The sequence below is a fragment of the Athene cunicularia genome (genome assembly GCF_003259725.1).
Source record: "Athene cunicularia isolate RWA chromosome 7 unlocalized genomic scaffold, athCun1 chr7_part1, whole genome shotgun sequence".
NCBI lineage: Eukaryota > Metazoa > Chordata > Aves > Strigiformes > Strigidae > Athene > Athene cunicularia.
Window position 1 is genome coordinate 21,986,995 of NW_020799107.1, and position 21,144 is coordinate 22,008,138.

The 21,144-nt window shown below is 35.9% G+C and overlaps 1 protein-coding gene across 1 annotated transcript in view; it reads right to left on the reverse strand.

Moving 5' to 3' along the window:
* Positions 1-991: 991 nt before the first annotated feature.
* XRCC5 (X-ray repair cross complementing 5) overlaps positions 992-21,144 on the reverse strand; it is a 51,227-nt gene continuing 31,074 nt past the window's right edge. Inside the window, exons 15-21 of the mRNA XM_026852770.1 lie at positions 19,588-19,681; positions 18,072-18,141; positions 10,535-10,644; positions 9,922-10,018; positions 7,916-7,983; positions 3,019-3,090; positions 992-2,229 (exon numbers count right to left, since the gene is read on the reverse strand). Of these exons, the coding sequence (XP_026708571.1) occupies positions 2,215-2,229; positions 3,019-3,090; positions 7,916-7,983; positions 9,922-10,018; positions 10,535-10,644; positions 18,072-18,141; positions 19,588-19,681 (526 nt within the window). The 3' untranslated portion in view covers positions 992-2,214. The remainder of the gene's footprint in view (positions 2,230-3,018; positions 3,091-7,915; positions 7,984-9,921; positions 10,019-10,534; positions 10,645-18,071; positions 18,142-19,587; positions 19,682-21,144) is intronic.

A 21,144-nucleotide genomic window follows, 5' to 3' on the forward strand; every position in this document is an offset into this window, starting at 1 on the left:
TTAGACTAAGTGAAAGATCTCTTCCAGTCATTTAATAAGAAACTGAAAGCTGGCCATTTGCCAAAGAACAAGTGTAAAATCATGTTGCTGTCTGATAAACTCTCAGTAAGACATATCACAAGCTTCTGATGACTGATACCCATAAGGCTGGGCAGAATAAAAGACACTCTGCTTGCCCTCTAAGAATTCCTATTCTCCTCTTCAGTACTAACAACTCAGTTGCCACACTAAGACTAAACGTGCTGTACAGGTAACAAGATGATCTATGAAATAATACTGCATAAACTAAATGTTTATTGCTTGACAGAAGCAATACCATCTAAAAATACAGTCAACTGGTTCAAAAGAAACAGAAAGCCCTAATCCTTATTTTGATTTGTAAAGTAATTCCATACCCTATCTGGTCATCATCTCTGCAAAATGGTAAAAATTATTTTATTGGGGTGTTGTGAAGTTTAGAGTTTATAAAGTATAGAACAAGTAATTAGACTTGGCTTCTGTAAAGGGATTTTGATATTCAGTGTTTGCATTGTATGCCCAGAGAAGGGGCTTTTGATAGATCCTCTTAGGTATTGAACAGGTAATTAATAATCTTATTTTAGCAAACGTGGTTCTGAAGACAAAAGCAAATTTTAAAATATTTTGTTAATCAAACAAATTAATAAAAGGTAAAAAAACCCCCCAACAACCCAGACAATATTATAATCTATAAATTGGCCTTTAAAGACATTCAGAATAATGGACTAACCAAGTATTTCTTATTTACAGTTCAGAAAAATATCTTCTGGTGACATAAATTCTCTAAAGTTCTGGAAAGATCATGTACACCCTGCCAGCTGCATTTGAGAAACCCCTTGACAGTCTGCATGAACTCAGTCAGGATAGGATGTAAGAGAGGAGAGAGCAGGTCGTTGTGTAGGTAGGTGCAAAAAGCAGTTGCTGTTTCCCACACAGGAGCTGTTGTTCAGTATAAAGCACATATATCTCAAAACAATTTTAACTGCAGTTCATGATTTTTTTTTTTTTATGGTCTCAATACCATTTTGCATAGTATGTTTATACAATTTCAATAATGAAAGAACAGCTTTTGAAGGAATGAATCTGGCTGCAACAAACAAGCATCTGTGAAGGTGTCATTAGTGTCTCTCGATCTGTAATCAAATTTAAGTATTTCTTTCCGAGCAGTATTTAACTACTTTGGATTGCTCTGTGCAGACAGGACTCCATTTTGGTTAACTATTATCAGTATTCTATTGGTGTGTCTGATAGAATCAGTATGTCAGTATTTGATCAGTATTCTATCACAGGTGTCAGTGTACAGCATTTCATGGATTCTTCTGCTTTGTGTTAGCAGTTATCTGCAGTGTATGAAACGGGGATAATTGATTCACTCATCCTTTTAGCATCAGGAATATCTACATTAACTGTACTAGTTGGAAGTCCAAAAAAAAAAAAATCAGAAATGCCAGCATATGAAACTGGAAATGTATAACAGAAAGGGACAGAGTGTTGAGCTGCTCTTGAGCTGACAGGATAGATAACCTGTAGTAGAGAGGTGACCATAACTACTGATTTGGGTACAGTGTGGCAAAACCAGCACATTTAGCTTTAGGATGTGCTTCAGATTCTTTTGTGTATTTTAAACTATTACTTTGTGACTCCCTGAACTAGAATTTTTTTCCATAAGCCTTTGTGGGTTTTTTTTCTTTGTTTTTTTTAGTAGGATGAAAGCATGAAATTAGAGACTTTTTCCCTTCTGTAACAATAATGCTACAGAGTTACCTCCACTAAGGATGCAGCGTTACCTGGTAACCTCAATGTGACATCTCTGTCTTCCTTTCCAGGCAACGTAACAAGAATTTCAGTCACCAGCACAGCTTCTCATTAAATTTATTAGTTTTTAGCTGAAAGTAATACCAAGGATAAGCTAGATTCAGTGTGAAAAAAAAAAAAAGAAAAAAGAAAACAAACAAACAAAAAGAGATATGCCTTAAAGGTACTATCACTTCGCAAATACTTCAGATTATTTCAATCTTCCGTTCTAGCTTTCAAATGTCAGTTGACATTTATACCAACTGGAAACATCTCTGGGACTCCTGCTCCCATTCAAGAAAATAAAGATGTATATACTGTCTTCTCATCATCATCCCGTGCCCCATCTCAAAGGGAGAACTCTTCCAAAACTTGCTTGTATAGTCATCATACATTATCCAGTCACATCATGTCCAACTGCAAACAGAAGAAACAGATTTGGAAGAAGCAGCATTGAATTCAAGTTATTTCTTATGTGTGTTTAGTGCTTATAAAACAAAGCAAATTCAGAAATCCTTGTCATAACGTAAATGGAGTGCACAGCACTTAATACTAAGCTGCTATAAAGTACAAAAACAAACATAAAAATCTCATCTTCACATAATCACATGTGCAATTTATAGATTTAAAAAGTATAGTCCAAAAGTAGAAATCTGCCTGCTATTGAAGATTCTTTAAAACTGTCTACACCATCAGCTTAAGCCTTGGAGACAGATTTGTAATGACTCAGACTGTAAAAAATGGCTAAAATATTAAAAAAACCTCTTGAAATCCTTAAATTTCATCGAGTCTATAAAGAAAAGGTTAATTGAGAAAATTAAAACATCTTTAAAAAAATGATTTTCAGTTTTCAATCCACATAAATAGCTGTTCTAGATCTATAAGCTTTGTTAAATGCTATTATAGTAAATTACAACAATCTGCTACCAAATGAGCAGCCTCACTGGCTCTTTTGAAACACACTAGAGTACATGTTTAACCTGTGTAAACACCCATGTTACTACATAGCATAGTATTTGGCATCATGAAATTACACACCTGGTTATGTTATTAAGTCATTCCACGTGGCTCTTTTCTGACTCAATTCCTTGGTTTTCTAAGCCATGCACTTTAAATCTACTGCTTTAAGAAGCTCTTGCTCTGTCTCACTGCACCTTTCATTTACAGTTTAATTCTAAAGCCACATTATGTCTTTATGGTACTCACCAAATCATCAACATCACCACCTTCATCTGTGTGAGGCAGAGTTTCATTTTTCTTTTCTTTTGGAGCCAAGAACTAAAAATACAAATGTATGATACCAACAAAATTCAGACCCTTAATGTTAAATTAACAAGATTTCTCTTTTGTATATCAAAACAAATCCACCTGCAACTGAAAACTATGAAGGAAGTTTGTTCTGGTTTTCACCTTTCAAAATAATCTTAGAAGTACAGGAAATTTCACACCACTTCCTTTTAAAGGATTGTATGGTGAAGTGTGTTGAAAAACAGACAAAAAGATACGGTTCTTCAGAAAACATGGTTAAGCTGTAGAACATCCTGTAATAAGGATGCTGCAAATATTAGTTCCTAGTCTCATGAGGAGATGGGCAAAGTTCATAGAAGAGAAATCCTCTGAAGTCTACTAAGTCCACAGAAACAATCTCAAGCAAAGTACTTGAGACATCGTGGCTGGAGCCTGGGACGGTAGACTTTTTCCTACCTATCTGTAAACTATCCACTGTCAAACATGGGATTCTGGGCTAAACAGAAGTTTTGACCATTACAGTATGGCCATGTTTATGTTCTTAAAAAACATAATTTAAAAAGTAATATTGTGTGTAGCTACAAAATGCTAAATGACAGTGAATAGCCCCACCACTGCCCACATGAATACGTATGTAAGCTGACCAATGGCTTGTTTAGTAGATTTCTTAAGTATGACATTCTAGCTCTGTGTGGAACTGAGAAGTTTCCCATTTAATTCAACATTTAACAAATGAACAAAGACATCATTTTTTAAAAAACCCTTAAACACACAAGACAGTTAGAATGCCAGTCTTTAAAAATAGAAAATTCATTATATAAAACTCTATTGCCGTAGCTGCTGATACAACTCACCATATGCCCTTCACGTAAAGCATCACATTCATAAACAGAAGATAAAGGTAAGTTGCTCAGATACTATAATAACTGAAATCAAACACACAGATACTATCTGGAGTACAACCACCTCTAAATTACTTTTCTCTTAGCCTAACCGTGAAAACACCAACCTTAGCTAGAATTTTAGAATACAAATCCTTGACTCTTACTTAAAAAGTATCCAGTTGTCTACAACTTTTAGTTACAGCCTATTTAGCAATATCCTTACCATAAAGTCATAAATTTTCTTTTTCTTACTAAATGCACCAGAAAAAGTATACAGGAAAAATCCTTCCCCAGATAAAAAAAAATGGCTGCAAAAGCTGAGGAGGAAGAAAAGTTACATTTCATGACTTTGAATTCCATCATCCTTAATTCAGAAAAAAACTTCACTATAACTCTAGATGATGAATGAGAAGAGCTAGTTAGAAAATAACCACATTAAACAGGCTCTAAATATCTGCTTAGAGTTTATGCAATTCTTTTGTATAAACAGCTGGCTTCTGAAAGCAAGCTACTGTTTATCTGAGGACTTCAACTTTAAGAGCCTCAGAGGTTGTGTAATAGGCCATGGGATCCTTAAGAGCAATACCAATCTCTGAGACAATATGATTATACTGTAAAAAGCTTAAATATTCTTTTACATAAATAAAATGTTCTGATCCTTCTCTAGAGCAGTAGTGTCAGCTTTAGACAAGGGGTAAAAAACACTGAGAAGTTACCTGCTGCATCTCATTTGTGGGAAAGTACCAGTTATCACATCCACTAGGATGAAAAGCAAATACATTTCTTTTGGTTAACAGAGGAAGTAGACAACCTCTGCGTAGTTGTCTCACTACCCAAAGGTCAGACCTTTCCTACTACCTGAACAGCAACATCCAAGAGGGTTGTAGAAAGCTTACCTCACAGACAACACTCACATTTTAACATGCTGAATTCAAATTATCATTATAGATTTTGTAGCGGCCAAAAAAATAACAAAAAAAAAAAAAAGAGAAGGTGACAGGGCCAGAAGGAATTAGAATTTTAAAATGCCATATATCTGTGTATCCTTTTTGCTGGAAAAGTTCTCAATCTAGTAGCAATATAAAGCACACACTATGAAACTGAAAGCTAATGACACTGTCAGCTCTGAGAAGCTTTTCGTGCCAGATCAAATTTCATTTTACACAGTTAATTAAGAGTCAAATGGTATTTCTGAAACTAGCACATTTTCAAAGATTTCAAAATTAGCTTTCCCACACTAAATTAGGTAAAGAAAGCTAAAAGCTAAAGGAATGTATGATGAAGATTTGCAATAAATTGAAACCTGAAGTTTCCATCAAATGCTGAACATCCAAAGTTGGGTTTTTTTTCCCAAAACCTGTTTTACATTTATGCAAAAGCAAATTACATATAATAGTTGTGCTGAAATCCATTATCGTCCCCAAAGCAATCAGAAAAATCACTTGACATTTCTGCTCTTTTAACTTATCATCCTCATGCTCTAAAAAGAGTATTTCCACTATTACAGGAAAAAAAAAAATACAACTACTAAAACCATTCTTCCCAGTGACAGGAAAATATGCATGGATAATGTAGCTCAACCAAAAAGAAAAGGAACATCTTTATGTGTTACCTCTCTAATAAGCGGCCTCATAAGTCTTTCTCCTTCAAAGAGTAACCCTGTAAACCTGAAACCTTATATCCAAAACAGTCCTGAAACCACAATCAGCTAGCAATCTGCACATAAGAGAAAAGGCTTTTGTGTCACATAGGACCAACACTGAGAGCTAGTTTCTTGACCTACATGCTTGCACATGACCTATTACAGAGGTGAAGAAAACTCACGTCTTGCTCTATTGTGCGATATTTTAAAAGATCCAATATAACCCTTTAACAAGGCTATCAACTTCAGTATAGGAAACAAATGAACCATTTTTGCAATCTACTATAGACCTAGGAAAATGCTGGCTTTGTATCACACAGAAAACCTGTGGCAGGATTAAACTGGACCAAGGAGGACTGCAGTTTAGATCAGGCCCATAACCTCAAGATAAAATTTTCTATCCCCGCAGATCTTACTCCAAGAATACGCAGTCTTCCACTTTCTTAAGTAAAAAGTCATGAACCCTTGACAGACAATGGCAAATCAGGGTTCTGGTTTTGGATCTGGTGAGTGTGTGATGAGGTGGTTATCTAATAAATAAGTGGGATTGGCAACTGCCTAGTTAGGAAAGAGATGGAACCCATTTATTCTGAAAGTTAAAGGTAACTGCCATGTTACGAGAACTGTGTTGCAGAGGTGATTTAATGCAAACACTCTTATTCCCCTGTTTTAAAGGGAAGTTATGGCTGTTGTAGGACCTTCCAATCAATCACAAAACAACGTCCTGTACTGCAACATCTGGATGACCGCAGGACAACATTAAAGAGAAAAGTAATTTTGAAGTCAGTCTACAAATGCTTTACTCCAGCTTAGCCTGGCAGTTGTAAATCTAGTCCTTGGTACTTTGTAATTTGTGTGGCATTCCTATGCAGGCACAGTATTTTTTAGCCACCACAAGCTCACAGTTAAGTCAACAGTATGCTGTAAGGTCTTCATGGCTAGTAGATATTTCCTTAAGAAACGGTGGCTATTTCACACAGCATTAGTGCATTTTGAGCATCAATGGTAGTTTTAGAATAGAAAGTGAAGTTCAAGAAAAATATCGTCTTAGGAAGTTTCCAAGAAAATTCATGACATTCAGAATATATAACAAAAACTTATACTCTTTAAAACCACCACTGGAGAAAAAAAGCTGCTCCATACAATTATGTGTGATGAGAAACAGCCAGTAGGTCTTTCACGTCTAGAAAAAACATCATATTCTGTCACTTGTACTCTGCACATTTGCTTAGCTTTCTGGACTCCGTTAACTTTTCATTTTCATGACATTTCTGTGCCTTCTTCACCTTGAGGTAAATTGTTGCAGATAAAAAAAGCAGTTACTAAAACACAACCTTTTACCTGCTCATTAATTCAATCATGGAGAACCTACTTCTATAACCCCTTTCTGGTTATTGCTTATGTAAGGCCTGGAAGTTGTGAAAACCAATGTGGCATTTTTTAGAAAAGCTGCTTCTCTGCAAAGTACTTACTGATTTTAGCCACAGGTTTACCTTTAGGGGTCTGGAATATAAGGACCTTCTTTCTTCTAAGCTATTTAAAATAATGGCTAGCAGCCTGACACAAGAATGTCTATCTTACCCTCTCCACACAAATACAATTTTTGACAGCAAGTCTTTCAAAATTCTGCTTTCTTTCAAACAGAAGGCACCATTCTGCCTGTTAGAATTCACTCCTTTGTAATTGTGACATCCTTCATTCATCACTGCAGTTAACAGAATGTTGTATTTCTGTAGAAATAATACCTGCAAATACTCCAAAACCTTTGTTTCCAAAAGGATTTGATATGATCATCATTAATAATACCAGCATCACCTACAATGTCCATCAATCCACAAGAGCTGCCCAAAGCAGAAAATACCGATATCGTTGCATATATGGTGAAAGCCAGTCATAACAACTTGACGTTGCTAGGATTCACAAAGCCTTTAAACAAAAAAGTATTGTGATTTTTGAACTCATGCACTAATAGTGAGATCACAGTTCTTTCTATGAAGTTCAAACAGTGATCTTGCAATATACAAATAGTCTACTGCTGTTCCACTATGTTGAGTTCCTGAAGTTCGTGTTCTTTGTAGAGAGTGATTTCAGATAATTATGTCAATACTAGTTACTTTGTAAAGACCAATTAAAGCAAAAAGCTGTGGTACATGCTAAGGAATTATTTTTGCTTTGAATTGGGGCGATTTCAATTGTGTGGCAGAAGAACACTCTTCTTCCTTCATGTGGATCCTATTTCATTCACCTAAAGATTTACCCACATAGGAAAGAATCTTCTGTTCCACAGCAAGGGCTCTGTACGAATAGATGCTCATTAAAAAAATGATACCTTTTCAGCTTCTTCACTAGTCACCAAACTTTCCTCTGCTTCATCTTTAGTGATCAAAGAAATTCTGTCTAAAAAAATAAGAGGTATAAAAATATCATTAGAAGACTTCCCAAAAATGCACTTAATATTAGAAATGAAAAAAGTCTTCCAAATTCTAACTTCTGAATGTGTCATCATCACCAGCATAAATAAAAAAAATATTGCTCAAAGGAAAATGTGACTTGCATAAATGAGTCAACTATGATATAAACTATGATATAAAAATAAATTAATGAGCATATTCATAAGCTTGTGGAAGTATCCATTTAGGAAACTGCTAATATTATGACAATCAAACTAATGAGACACTGAAATCATAGATCACAGATGAAATGCTGAAAATCCATCAGAAATTACACTTTTAGTCATTCACAGCATGCTCTTAGGTCCTTAGAAAAATTAACTCTTAACATACAAACATTTATGCTATGATTACCTACAGTCTGACTACCAAAGTGCTGGTCTTCACTTTGTTCCATGGTTATGCCAACACTCATCCTGTACAGCAACACCCCAACCCCCCCCAAATCTCAATTATTTTTTACCCCAATAGTTTTCTAGTCTAGCTCATCACTTGGCTACATGAATGCTTGTGTCTAAATAAAACAGCTGTGGGTATGAGAGCAAAGAATTCATAAAGGTTTCAGCAGCAGCACAAGTGTAATGCCACCTTAATGTGCCCATGGAATGACATGGCAGGGTTTCATGAGAAAAGTGAACTTGTCAAACAGATCTGCCTTGATCCTGAGTCACCCATGCATTAATTCACATTCATCCTCTTTTGGTGATTGCAATGGCCCAATGCATGCCACATCTGGTAGAAAAGAAGGGATGGGTCATGTGGCAAAAAGCAGGGAAAACAGGACTTCTGCTTTTGATAGCAGCAAGCAAAAAGCAATTTCAGCTACCTAGTGAGTGCAGCTAGGTTATGCATCAAGCACCATGCTTTATCATCTTCTTACAAGATAATGTGCTTTGTATGAAAATATCATCTCTGCAATTTTTTTTTTCCCGCTCAAAAATACACTTGCCAAAAACTCTGGTTTGTACCAATTAAAAGTTACTCTATAATGGCTTTGGAAGACCCAGGTTTCCTACTTTCAGAGTTTGTTGGTTTGTTTTTTCAAACTTCTTCTGAGAAGGTCCCCTACAATACTACTGAATATAATATTCTTTCAGTGTTGTTTTGTGCTGTTGTTTTGGGTTGCTGAACAAATTCCCATCCTGTATTTTGAAAACACTGGATGAAGTAGACATTACAGAACGTCTGGAGTTTGTCACTTTGAAAGGTGCTATAGAAAAGCATATAATTGCGTTTTATAGCATGCCCCCTTAAGAGATACAGCTGGGCATTTAACAGATTTTCTTAGCACTGGTTCTAATTAGAAGCAAGAGTATGACGTAAAAGATTTTTTTAGTCCATCATGTTTCGTATTTGTGAAAATGTTCCTTTATTTATCACTTGCGTAGTCTCTGAATGTCTTTTAGAATTGCGCTTATATCTCCCAGTTTAATCATAGGTAGGTGTCATATTACCACATATTCTGTCTTTCAGGTTGCTTAAATACAAAATGATCAGTGACATATTTCAATGCTATCTATGCCTTTTTTGAAGCTTAATTTGGAAGAATCTTTTTATATCTCTGCTGCATGAGTTTTTTCCATTTATTTTCAAATTCAGCTGAAATTGTATCTTCTTCTCCTTATACTGTAACATTTAATTCGTCTCTCAACAAGACTTGGCAAGGCATTATGAATATTGCTGATATAAAACTATTAGTGCAAAAAAGAAAGTTGCAACATGAAAGATTTAAATTTTTTTTTTAAACAGGCTGCAGGAGTGAACCATTATCAAAATGCTGCTCTGGGGTTAGTTTAAGTGTCCCATTTCTAACAAGGTTTTCTCTTACTTAATGGATAATACAACTAGAAATACTTTTTTTTTTTTTTTTTAAATGCCATCATACCTTGTATCATGATTTCCCAGAAATCAGCTAAGGCTTTATCGTCCACCTTTGATTTCAGGACCTGCAGAAAATCATTAAAGCACTGCGCCTTGGACATCTGCAAGAATTAGCAACAGTGATAAGCAAGAATTATTTAAAATATTAAAAACCACTGCAAGCTTAATTTTTCATGAAGTCACCTAACATGGTGAACACAAAAGTCACTACAGATTTTGGGTTTTATCTCTACTAAAACCAAGAGTTCTAAGGTAAGGTGAGCCACAAAAACTGTCTTTCAGAAAGGTAGAAAGACTTTCTTGTAAATGCCTTTATTGAAGAAGAAATTTGTAGGATCGATTATTTTTCTTCTACAACCATCAGGTCACAGGCCTTCTGGTTTTTATGTGTAAAAGAAAACAAACAACAGCAAATAATACCAAAGCAGCTAGTCCCCATTACAGCAAGAATAAAGAAATATAAAATGCAAATATATTTCTAAACTTTCAAACAGCATAACAGATGTTAATTTACAAATAAATTATTTTTACTGCAGCGATAAATTATTAAGTTTCCAATTGAGCAAATAGGCCCATCATGTCTTAAATTAAAGAGAGTTTTCACATATTAACATTACCTTAATGGCCTCCTCTCTGAAAACTCTGATACAATTGATGCCTTTCATGTAGTACTGTGAACCTTTATTTTCCAGGAACTGATTAATACAGTTTATCAACTGCTGACTCACTGAAAAACAAGGAGAAATAAATAAAGAACACACACTTTCAAGGCAAAAAATCCCCCTTTTTCTTTACATCTCTCTTTTTCTATTCCCCAGGTATCTAAAGAGTTAATCATACCCATACCACCTCAAGCTACGCAAGTTGATAACCTATTTAAGCTACTGACAATTACTTCAGCCTCTCCAGAAAAGCTAGATATACAGGAAGAAACCCAAGAATGGTCAAAGGCAAAAGTCTCTCCCTGGAAGCCAAGAAAAAAAACACTGGCCTAGCTTGTTTGATCAAAAGTAAAACCAGAACATTTGGGATCCTAAAGCTGAGGGATGCAATGTTCTATAACACAAGCATATCCCCTAAACATCCTTTGAAATACATGCATATTTCAATAAAAGTGTTAAATTTACAATGAAGGAGTAATAATGTCAAAACAACATCTGTAGGGTGATTGCAGTCAAAAGACTACTATCTTGTTATTGACATTAGGGTATAACTTGTTTCTCTACAGGTAGTTTGATGATTTTTTCATCGGGGCAATGCTGTTTATGACCACAGAGATAAATATTATAAACCGTGCATGCCTGACAGAGAGAAGCAGACTTGTACCAACAAGGGGAACACCAATTTCATCCTCACTGTTGAGTTCCTAAAAGGTTGGTGGCTGTAAAACACTGCAAACGTGACAAGTGAAAATGTTACCAAGAGCTCTCCAAGCCCAACTAAATTCTGCTGGATTTTAGTACTTTCTTCAGTTTAATTACAGGTGAGGAACTGCCCAATTTTACCCTCTGACAGACACCTCAGCCTAGGAAAAGACAAGGGTGAGTAGGATACAACAGTGACCAATAAACTTAGAAGCACCGAAAAGGATGAATAGGGAGAGATAGTCAACTGCCTCTGTCAAAACAAGAGCAAAGAGTTGGGTTAAGAATAAACTAAAAAAAACACCAAACAACCAAAAACCCAAACCCAAAGTACCTCTTCAAACAAAACCAGTTAACCTCTTTACCACAGGCTGCTGTGGGACACTAAAAGTTTTAATAGCTTAAAAACAAAATGCTTGAACAAATTCTTAGAATTCTTAAAAGAGGAACTCTGTTCAAGGGAGATTAAAGATGATGTTGCCATCGAGGAAGAGAATGCAGAAAAGCATTCTGGACAAGTCACAGCACCTGCCCGCCCTGTTCTTGTACTGTTAAAGACAGGTTACTAGATTAGCAGAACCTTTCACCTGACCTATAGCCCTTCTTACATTCTGATGTTATGGGCACAGATGTCATCAAGTATTGCAGCCATGGAAACATCAACATAGAAAAGCATCTGCCAGAGTGATGGAAGAGACAAGGATAAGCAAACACACTGAGAACAAGACATAATTTAGATCTTGTATTCCACTCTGCTCGCTGTAAGCATATACGGCACTAGTAGTTATATTTATGTTCTATAAAATGCCTACTTGAACTGAATCTGAAGGACAGCATTTCTGAAAAGAACAAAACAAGACATGTTTGATAGTCTCCCACTAGCTTTTGACTCAGAGTTACTAGAAAAGGAGGAGGATAATGGTTCTGTCCAACAGCAGCTATCACACAAGAAACTGTGCTAGTGCCTACTGCTCCAGAGGTGATCAGCTCACTCTTTTTATTTATTTTACCAGTAGCTGACAAACCAAATTGAAGTCTCACTACTTCAGCTCCCCAAGTTAAGTCAGTCCATTTTTTTCATGGTTAACGATTTTCTCATTAAATGTTCTAATTTCTTACGAATTGCACTAATAAAAGCAAGTCCTGCTGGTGTTTTCAGTGGTGGTGGTGGTTTTTTTTAAATGCTGCCTTTTCATTGATGTGTTAAATTAAAACCCCAGGCACTACAAGGGTGCAATAAAAGTCTTTATTGTCAGAATGATTCCAGAATACTGTTTGAAATTATCAGACACTCTTCTACTTCTTTTGCATTTAATTTTTTTAAAATCCCTTTCCATTTGATTGCACTGGCAGGCATCAGGGAAAGACTTTTTTTTTTTGCTATGGCTGTGAACTGCCTCCTTTTGAAATCTGTTGTAAGGAACCAAAAAAACCTACAATGTTTTACTAGGCACTGAAAGACATAATATAGGCAGGAAAAAAGTTACACGGCAACAATATTTTAATTCAGATTCTTTTAACATTTTGAAATAGCTTGCTAAAGTTGGGTCTGTCCATTTGGTCTCCCTTAAATGACAGGCCAATGACTGATGAATCTAAAACAGATAAAATTCCTGTATTCTGATTAGACTACCAAATGACTTCAGGGGGGCAAAGCCAATACCAGACCCAGTGGATAAGGATTTTAACTGGAAGTTCTCCAAAGTAGACTTTGGTCCTTTACACTTTTAGGGCTGAGAACTTTGTTGGTTTCCTGCTGCCTGTCATCTGCCCTTCCATTAGTGTGAATCTTTGGTTTTGGGTGCTGCAAAAATCCCGATGTCCCTGGTTTTGGGGAAAGGCATGTTCTACATAAAGATGTCTATTTAACTAAACTGTGCATATTAACATTAACTCTGATGTGTCCCAGATAAATCTCAGGCATTGGGGTTTTGAAGAGCAGGTCCTAGAGCTACAAACTGACAGCCTATTCATGCCACTGTTGTGTAATAACATTTTCTTCTTCTCTCCCAACTTTCCTCATCCTACACACACATTTAAGGAAGTGAACTAACAAACCTCTACATTTTGCATAACTGGAATTTCAGTACTCCTAATAACCACCACATTCTGCAGAACATCACAAGAAAATTTAATCTGCCTCCTCTTTCTACTGTACCTGATTGGTTAGATAACAAATACAGTGATTAAAGGTTGGAGAACTTCAGGGGAAAAAAAAAAAAAAGACTAGAAGGTTTTTTAGTTCCAGCAGAATTTAATCTCTTCTTCACTGGCATTCAGATACATGCCCTACTCTAAGATACATTCACCAGTGCTGTTATTTCTTGTGAAATATGCCACGAACAATTATAATCACTTATCTCTGAATAGTTACAGTACAAAAGAGTAGTTATATTTTCATGTTTATTCAGTTCAGTCCTTAGTCTTGACTACTATGCCAACCAAACTACAGAATAGATAAAACTGTATTATAGTCCAAGTTCAATTCCTTGGGGATTTTTATTCCCTCCCCCCCCAATCAGGTTAAAAAAAAGAGTTATTTCTGTAGACAGAAGACTCCTGTTGCTGTCAATTTTTTGATTGATCCACTGGTGGTGGTAATGATTTATATTCATGGACATTTCTTAAAGTCAGAGTCGCTGACAAATCAGTTAAACCACCTGATAATTAAACTACTGCTCTCTAAGTATATTTTTGTAACTGAAAATAAGAGATTCTAAAATGAAAACTGTCCTAATTTTAAGGACTTCCTTCATCTTTAAGCCAAGAAATATGAAATTTAAGATCATGAGCTGCTGAACTACTCCAGTGTCCTATGAGATGCTGATCAATTTTGAAATGGTCTTTCTAAATGGCCTGTGGCTATGGATCATATTTATTTAGGCTGGACATCTGAAGGATATATGGCCCAAATCCCCACTCAAACCAGGGCTGCTGGGGATAAGGTAGCTCAGTGCTTCACAGACCTGAGTTCTGAGTAGCTGCAAAGATGGAGTCTCCAAGTCCTCCGGGCCCTTCTTTCTGTGTTGGACTACCATCATTGTAATTTTTATTATTTTTTTTCCCCCCATAACATCTAATTTAAATTCTGTTTGTTGCAACTCAAGAGTTTTGTGTCTCATCAGATGACTACACCCTTCAAAGACAAATCTGACTTCATCTTCTCTGTGAAGCAGATGTACAGAAAACTTCAAAGTCATTTTATATACTCAAGTATTTGGTTTGCAAATACTTTCCCAATGACTGAACCATCTTTGTCAAACCAGTCATTGCATTTGGCCTACCTAGCAGTAGAGCATGAATAGTCTCTGAAATACACAAAAACATCCAGTAAGATAAAAATGCAGACGAACTACAAAGACATATGCCAACAAAAACTGTAAATACTACTTTGAAAAAAAAATTATCTTAGGTCTAGAAAGGTTAGTTAACTACACACATTTCTACATAAAATCTTGCAATAAAATATCATCCTTGTTGCAAGTGTGTAATAAATTCCCACTGCGAATCTCTTACGCACAACTATTCATGACACAATTCTTTTAAGCATACAAAGCATCCAGTGCAAAAACAGCCTAAGAAGCTATCTACATGACGTGGTGAAAGCGTGACACCTCAGGCACAACAGACTATTTGGCGAAGTCTACACATGCAATTACTGACTCTTATTTTTCTAGAAATGCCTAGAAATAAACATATTAACAAACTTGCTATAAATATAAAAATGAGAGTTTGGTACAATTTATCTCAGAACATTGTTTCTTGTGACCATAAACTCTACAGTTGTCATCGCAGATTTCTCGACTGATAATCAGTAAAATAAAAAAAAGCTCTTTCAACTACAGGACTTCAGATGTCATGTTCTCAGACAGGAGTTCTGTAAGATGCAATGAAATCTCGCCTATACACTCGCAGAAAATATACAAAACAAAGAAAAAAAAACTATGCATGTATCAGTATCTATTTTTACTCCCCACTAAGACATCCTATCTTCTATAGAAGCATATGAAAATACAACACATCATATCAGATACCTCCTCTACAGAAATGTCGACATGGATAGAAACCTGTAAATAGTCCAACAGGATGAACTGATAGTCAAGCAGCTACTCCCCTTTGTCATTAAAAAGATGGCAAGCACTCACTGAATTTGAGAGTCTTCTTTGTAGCCACAACAATGAAGAAACTCATTGTACATCCTTGGGAGTAACAATTAGATTCTACTCAGGCAAACTAATCTAGTCTATTTGCATTAATTGACAAAAATGTCAGAAGCCATTATCAGAAGACTGCTCTTTGTGATGACTCTGCACTTATAACCTGCTCAAAATAAGACATGCATAAAATGACATCTCTCTGGACATGAATGCAAATAAGAAAGTAAAGATACCTGGAGGGGAGACACAAGACTAGTTACATGAGAATCAACATTACCCAGTAAGTTGACACCATGACACACAACTCATCACATAAACTGTAAGTGGGGCCCTACTGTAGCTAACTACACAGATGTCAGTTAAAAACAAAGTTGATTACTGTTTCAGAAATTGAGCTGCCAGTCTCAGAAATCCTATCTGTAAGACTCTCAACAATTTGAAACTCTTAGATTTTCTAAAAATACATATTTACATATTAGGGACCCAGCTCTCACTAACAGGAAATGCACCTTTACTCCTGCTCTGGTCTGCTGTGGGACACAGCATCAGAGACAGGCTAACTTGCACCTAGGCTTCTCCTATGAATGGCACAAACCCTGACCATCAAATCCCAGTGAAGCCACTGCAGGAGATACATTGGTATTCATCTTTGATGATAAAAACCCCACCAAATAAACCAAACCCCAATCAAACAGTTGAAAGGTGTTTCTCCTCCCTCTGGAGGGACTCTTGCTATTTTCTTTTAAAATGAGAATGTAGACTCTATTCACAGTTTGGAAGACAAGACTAGATGCTCTTTTTATATAAGAAAGAAGCAAAACAGGATGTAACTTAGTAGTTCTCCTGTGTGCATTCTGACACAAAACATCTATATTTTTCCCCGATAGACTATTTGAATGTCACAGATTATCCTTTCCTGCAAAGTAATTTTACATTTCACATGTTCTAGCAGAGTGAAAAAAAAGATTTTCATTATTAAATATCATATAAAATTATACTAAAAAGCCCCCTTAGAACCACTGAATAGTTTTAAGGCAGAATTTACTATTTACATAACCAGAATGCAATACAGTAAGCCGTTAAAAACATGCCTGTAATGTTTTATGTATTAAGCTACCTAAAATGCTCCAAAGCAGAAAAAGGATTATGCAGAACATGTTTTTATTTATATTGGTTTCTATCTCTCCTTTAAATGGGTGACTGCACTACATTCTGTCTAACTACACCTTATAATTACAGAGCAGATCACACATAAAACAAAAGCAGATTGCTCAAAATATCAGAAACCATCCAAACATGTACTGCAGTTATCTCCAGCACAGCTACCAAGTGGACATATTTAAGTACTCTTTAGTTAAACCATCTTCAAGGGTAATCATTATCTTTATTTCTGCCTTAAAGCTTTCCTACATGATAAAATTAATTACTGTAACAAAAGTAGTCAACTGTTTCACAGTTCCTGTATTCTAATATGTTGTACAATGCTTTTTTTAATTGCATCTCAATATATCTGAGATTTGAAAACACAATTCCAAATATTTTTTTCAATAAACAATGTCTTCTGGATCTAATGCAAAATCCATGTAAAAAGCTGACTAGCTGGCTTATATGTCTGGAAATTCTGGAGATAAATAGCTATATATGCTTTAACAGACTGCATCACAAATCAATATACTACTGAACATCCTCCTCAAACTGTCCAAAAGGCCTTGTTTAAATACCTACCACCTCACTTCAGCATCTCTGCAAATCTTTTTCTTTGAAAAAAAATGCTACATTAGTGGCTATTTGGCACATGAGGTTTATCTTTCCACAATCTGTAAATTACCCTTCAAAAGAAAAATGGACCCCAGCCCTCTTATGCATTTGTTTTAAGATATCTTTGGATTACATATATCTTTTTGTATAGCTATTCCAGTAGGAAAATACCATACAACAAATTATAATTCCACTGCATTTTCAGACTTGGGGCATGCAAAACAGTGGCTGACCTGTGCTTCGTATTTCCCTGCCTCTGCATCAAAAGCCGTGTCTTCCTGTAGGCTGAGAACAGATGCAGCACACAGAGCCTCCTCTCATCTTTGAGAGTCACATCTACCTGCTCATTACACCCTAAATTCACCTGTGCTTTCTTTTGCTCACAACAAGTAGTGAGAAATGACCTTTGCATGTAAAGATTTAAATACCAGGCACCACATTATTTCTTCATCGAACAAAGTAGACTGCAGAAGACAGGTTTCTCACACCACACGCAGCCAACAGCCCTCCACTTCAAGCCAGAAAAACCCCAACGAAGCCAGAGAAGCTGATACTCAGTTTGAATACGGCAGTCAAGTCAGTACTAAAGTATCTTCTGTCAGAAACACCTGAGGAGTTGCTGAGATGCCTCAGCATAGCTACCTAGTGCCACCTTACACAAACACATGTATCTGAGACTTTCAAATGAGAAAGACAAATATTGCTGTGGGATTTACAAGTGACACATTTCTTTGCTGAGTGGCACAAAACACTAAGAAGTAAACTCCAGAGCATGTCACCCAGCACTAGAAACTTACGTTTAGACAAATGGATTGCATTTTACTGAACCCTGGAGATGCTATTTAATATAATTAAGATAGAGAAAAGTTATTTACCATCTTTGAAGTCAGCATTTTTCTGCCTCACCAGAATTCGGAAATCTTCTGCTGGGTTAACACTGCCAACCTATAAAAGGTTCAAAAATGATACAATCCTTTGCCAATTCCATCTCTTACTTCTTGAGAGGCAACAAGAATCTCTAAATTTTTGTTTATATGAAAAATTTCTGTTGATATGAAAACAGAAGCTCTACAGTTCTCTGTATGCAGACTCACAAAATGCAAGTCTTATATTGTGTGTTAATGCCCAGTACTCCAAGCAAAGGTTAGTTATGACATGAGCAACATGAACTTACACTTACTATGCTGCACTGTTATAAGCTGACCATGTTCTCTGGGGTTTAGAGGTCAGAAGCACAGTAATTCAGGTTATTGGCTAGTTCAGCTTTGAGACTTTCTGTAGCACAGACCTCTCACTAATCTTGACAGACGCTTAATGAGGAGTGGGAGCTTCCAGGCACGCGGGTATGGAATCATTGGTTTGCCATTCCAATAGGAAACTCAAAATTAAAAGCTTGCACTCAATTAATCTACCCTTTCTGGCCCAGTCTGACATTTTAAAGCTGAAGCTCTAAATGGGCATAAAAATGGAGAAATCTTAAAAGAAACTACAACCAGGTCAAATACAAATACTCAGTGAAAAATGGATACAATAACTTTAAGAAAAAAAAAAAAGCATTGCTTAAGATTTCCTTTCAGGAATCAAAATTCCTCTAAGTTTATTTGAAATTTTTATGCTTTGCTCTCAAGTAATTTGTACATCTTGTTTGGTCTCTGTGTTTCTTTTAAATCTGGCAATGACAGTTTTCAGTAAATATTAGAAATTTATATTAGGAGTAGAGAATATTTAAATCTTTTTAGATTTCAAGTATTTTTAAAAATCTCAATCATTCATTTAAAAAAACAGCCTTAAAGGATAGCACATTTGCAAACAAGTGAAGTTATTTCCATATTAAACCACTTTTTCCTGTAATATGAAAAAAATCAAATAAAGGAAGGTGGACAGTAATGATACAAGCTTCATCTACCCATGTACACATCTGGAATTAAGACCTAGCAGCAAGATGAAGCCAAATTTGTGATTTAGAACCCTAGCCAATGCAGACAGCAGTCTCTAAAAATCACAGCAATACCTTTGATAAAATATACAGAGCCAACTTCTATGTTGCAGATGGTATGAAAGAAAACAAGAACAAAATTCAACCACTGAACCCCAATCCTGAGGTTCTGTTTTCTTCAGAGCCTCATGCTTACCCTTTAGGGTTCTAGACACTGGGGGACAATTTTGTCCTAAAATATCCGAGACTGATGGAAACTTGTGCTAACATACGCCTAAAGGCAGAGAAAGCTGTCTTTATCATCTCTAGCAAAGAGTCTCAAATCTGCAAGTAGACAGTATTTCAGTCATGTTTCAGCTAGAAACCCTCCTTTTATCAGGAATTCTGCACATTCACTATAATACGCTTAGATTAATCTTCCCCTTTAATAATCAGATTTGTAAAAATATGCTTACAGAGGTGACATTGCCTTCAGCAAGTTTTATGATACTAAAGCTACCTTCCTCATCTTCAATTTTTGGTTTCTTAGGGTTGGGTCCATCTTCACTGCTGCAAATGAGAATGACAAAAATTAATATGAAAACTTGAAGTAAACTACCCTGCCTACTGATTAGGGAGACAGTAAGTTAATTAAATATACACTGAAAAAAAATTCATTATATAACTGTTCCAAAATTAACACTAAACCATGCCTCAGTTTTCCCTATAGGCTGCACAAAGCAGACAGTAGAAACAGAGATCAAACTTATCTTAGCACATAAAGCAAAGGCACAACTTGTTGAAGATGCGAGATTGTTCATGCTTATTTCAGGAGCAAATTTACTTTTAATACCTTTTCTCCACCTTTCTGAATACAGAGTATCTTCAGTTACATTATTTGGAACCTGTATATTGAATATATGATTTACTGACTTACAGTATATTTGACATTTGATATTCTCACCAGATTAATTCTAAACATGAAATGGCAATGAAAACTTAACATTTAAGTAAGAAATTAATTTACTCTTCAGAAATTACCTGCTAGTTGCTGTCTTGGACTTGACAGCTACCACAAACCTGTTTACACCGCAGCTTTTGAGTCTAATGACCCTTATTCTCCCATCAGCACATGACAGTTTTATAAACTTCCACCTAGAACAGTCCACATCGGCTAGACAACCCCCAAATAAGTAGGTAAGAACCTTCAGAGGACTATTTGTTATTTTTAAAAAGCTAATAGTGATTTTAGGATACTGTCTCCCTTCGTCCTCACAGGTAACATATACCAAGATGTATATTCAAACTAGGAACCTGATTGTAACATCTAACGTGACAAACTTTAGAGCATATCTTGGCAACAGAAGAAAATCCAGGTAATCACAAAAGGGGAAGAAACTCAGACCACTCTGTTCTGTGACACTTAATGTGACAGGCTACTGACACAGAAGAATGGATTTCAGTTTAAGAATGACTGAAAGCTACTCTGAGATCTAAACAGCAGCATTTGTGTTCAAGGAATCCACAAACAAATTAAGATGTTTTTCTTAAAAATTCACCTAGTGCAGTGAAAAGAAGAAACTGCTTGGTGATGTAGGGACAAAGCCAGAGATTCTGGACTAGGTGCCACTAGAACTGATTTTAAAAATTGCATTGCATGTTACAAAAACAATAAATTATTAGAAAGAACTTGTACAGTCTTCCTTTTTACTTTCTACAGCATACTCCTCCCCTACTTTATAATCAGTGTCTATCCCACTTTGTTCCAGTAATCTCCTCTGTCCTTTACTTAATTTTGTCACTATTGAACTGAAATCCCTTCTCAGCAACTCCTGTCATCCAGGATAACCTTACTAACTGCCCTAGGAGAAATGACAACTTTGGTTATGCCTCAGGACAAGGATAGGATACCTTGTTCCATTCTCAACTCTGCTGACTTTCTGGCTGACCTTGAACAAGTTCCTTAATTGTTTTGGGCAGCCGATATGCCTGTCTGTAAAATGGAGAAACTGATACTTCTCTAACACCAGTCA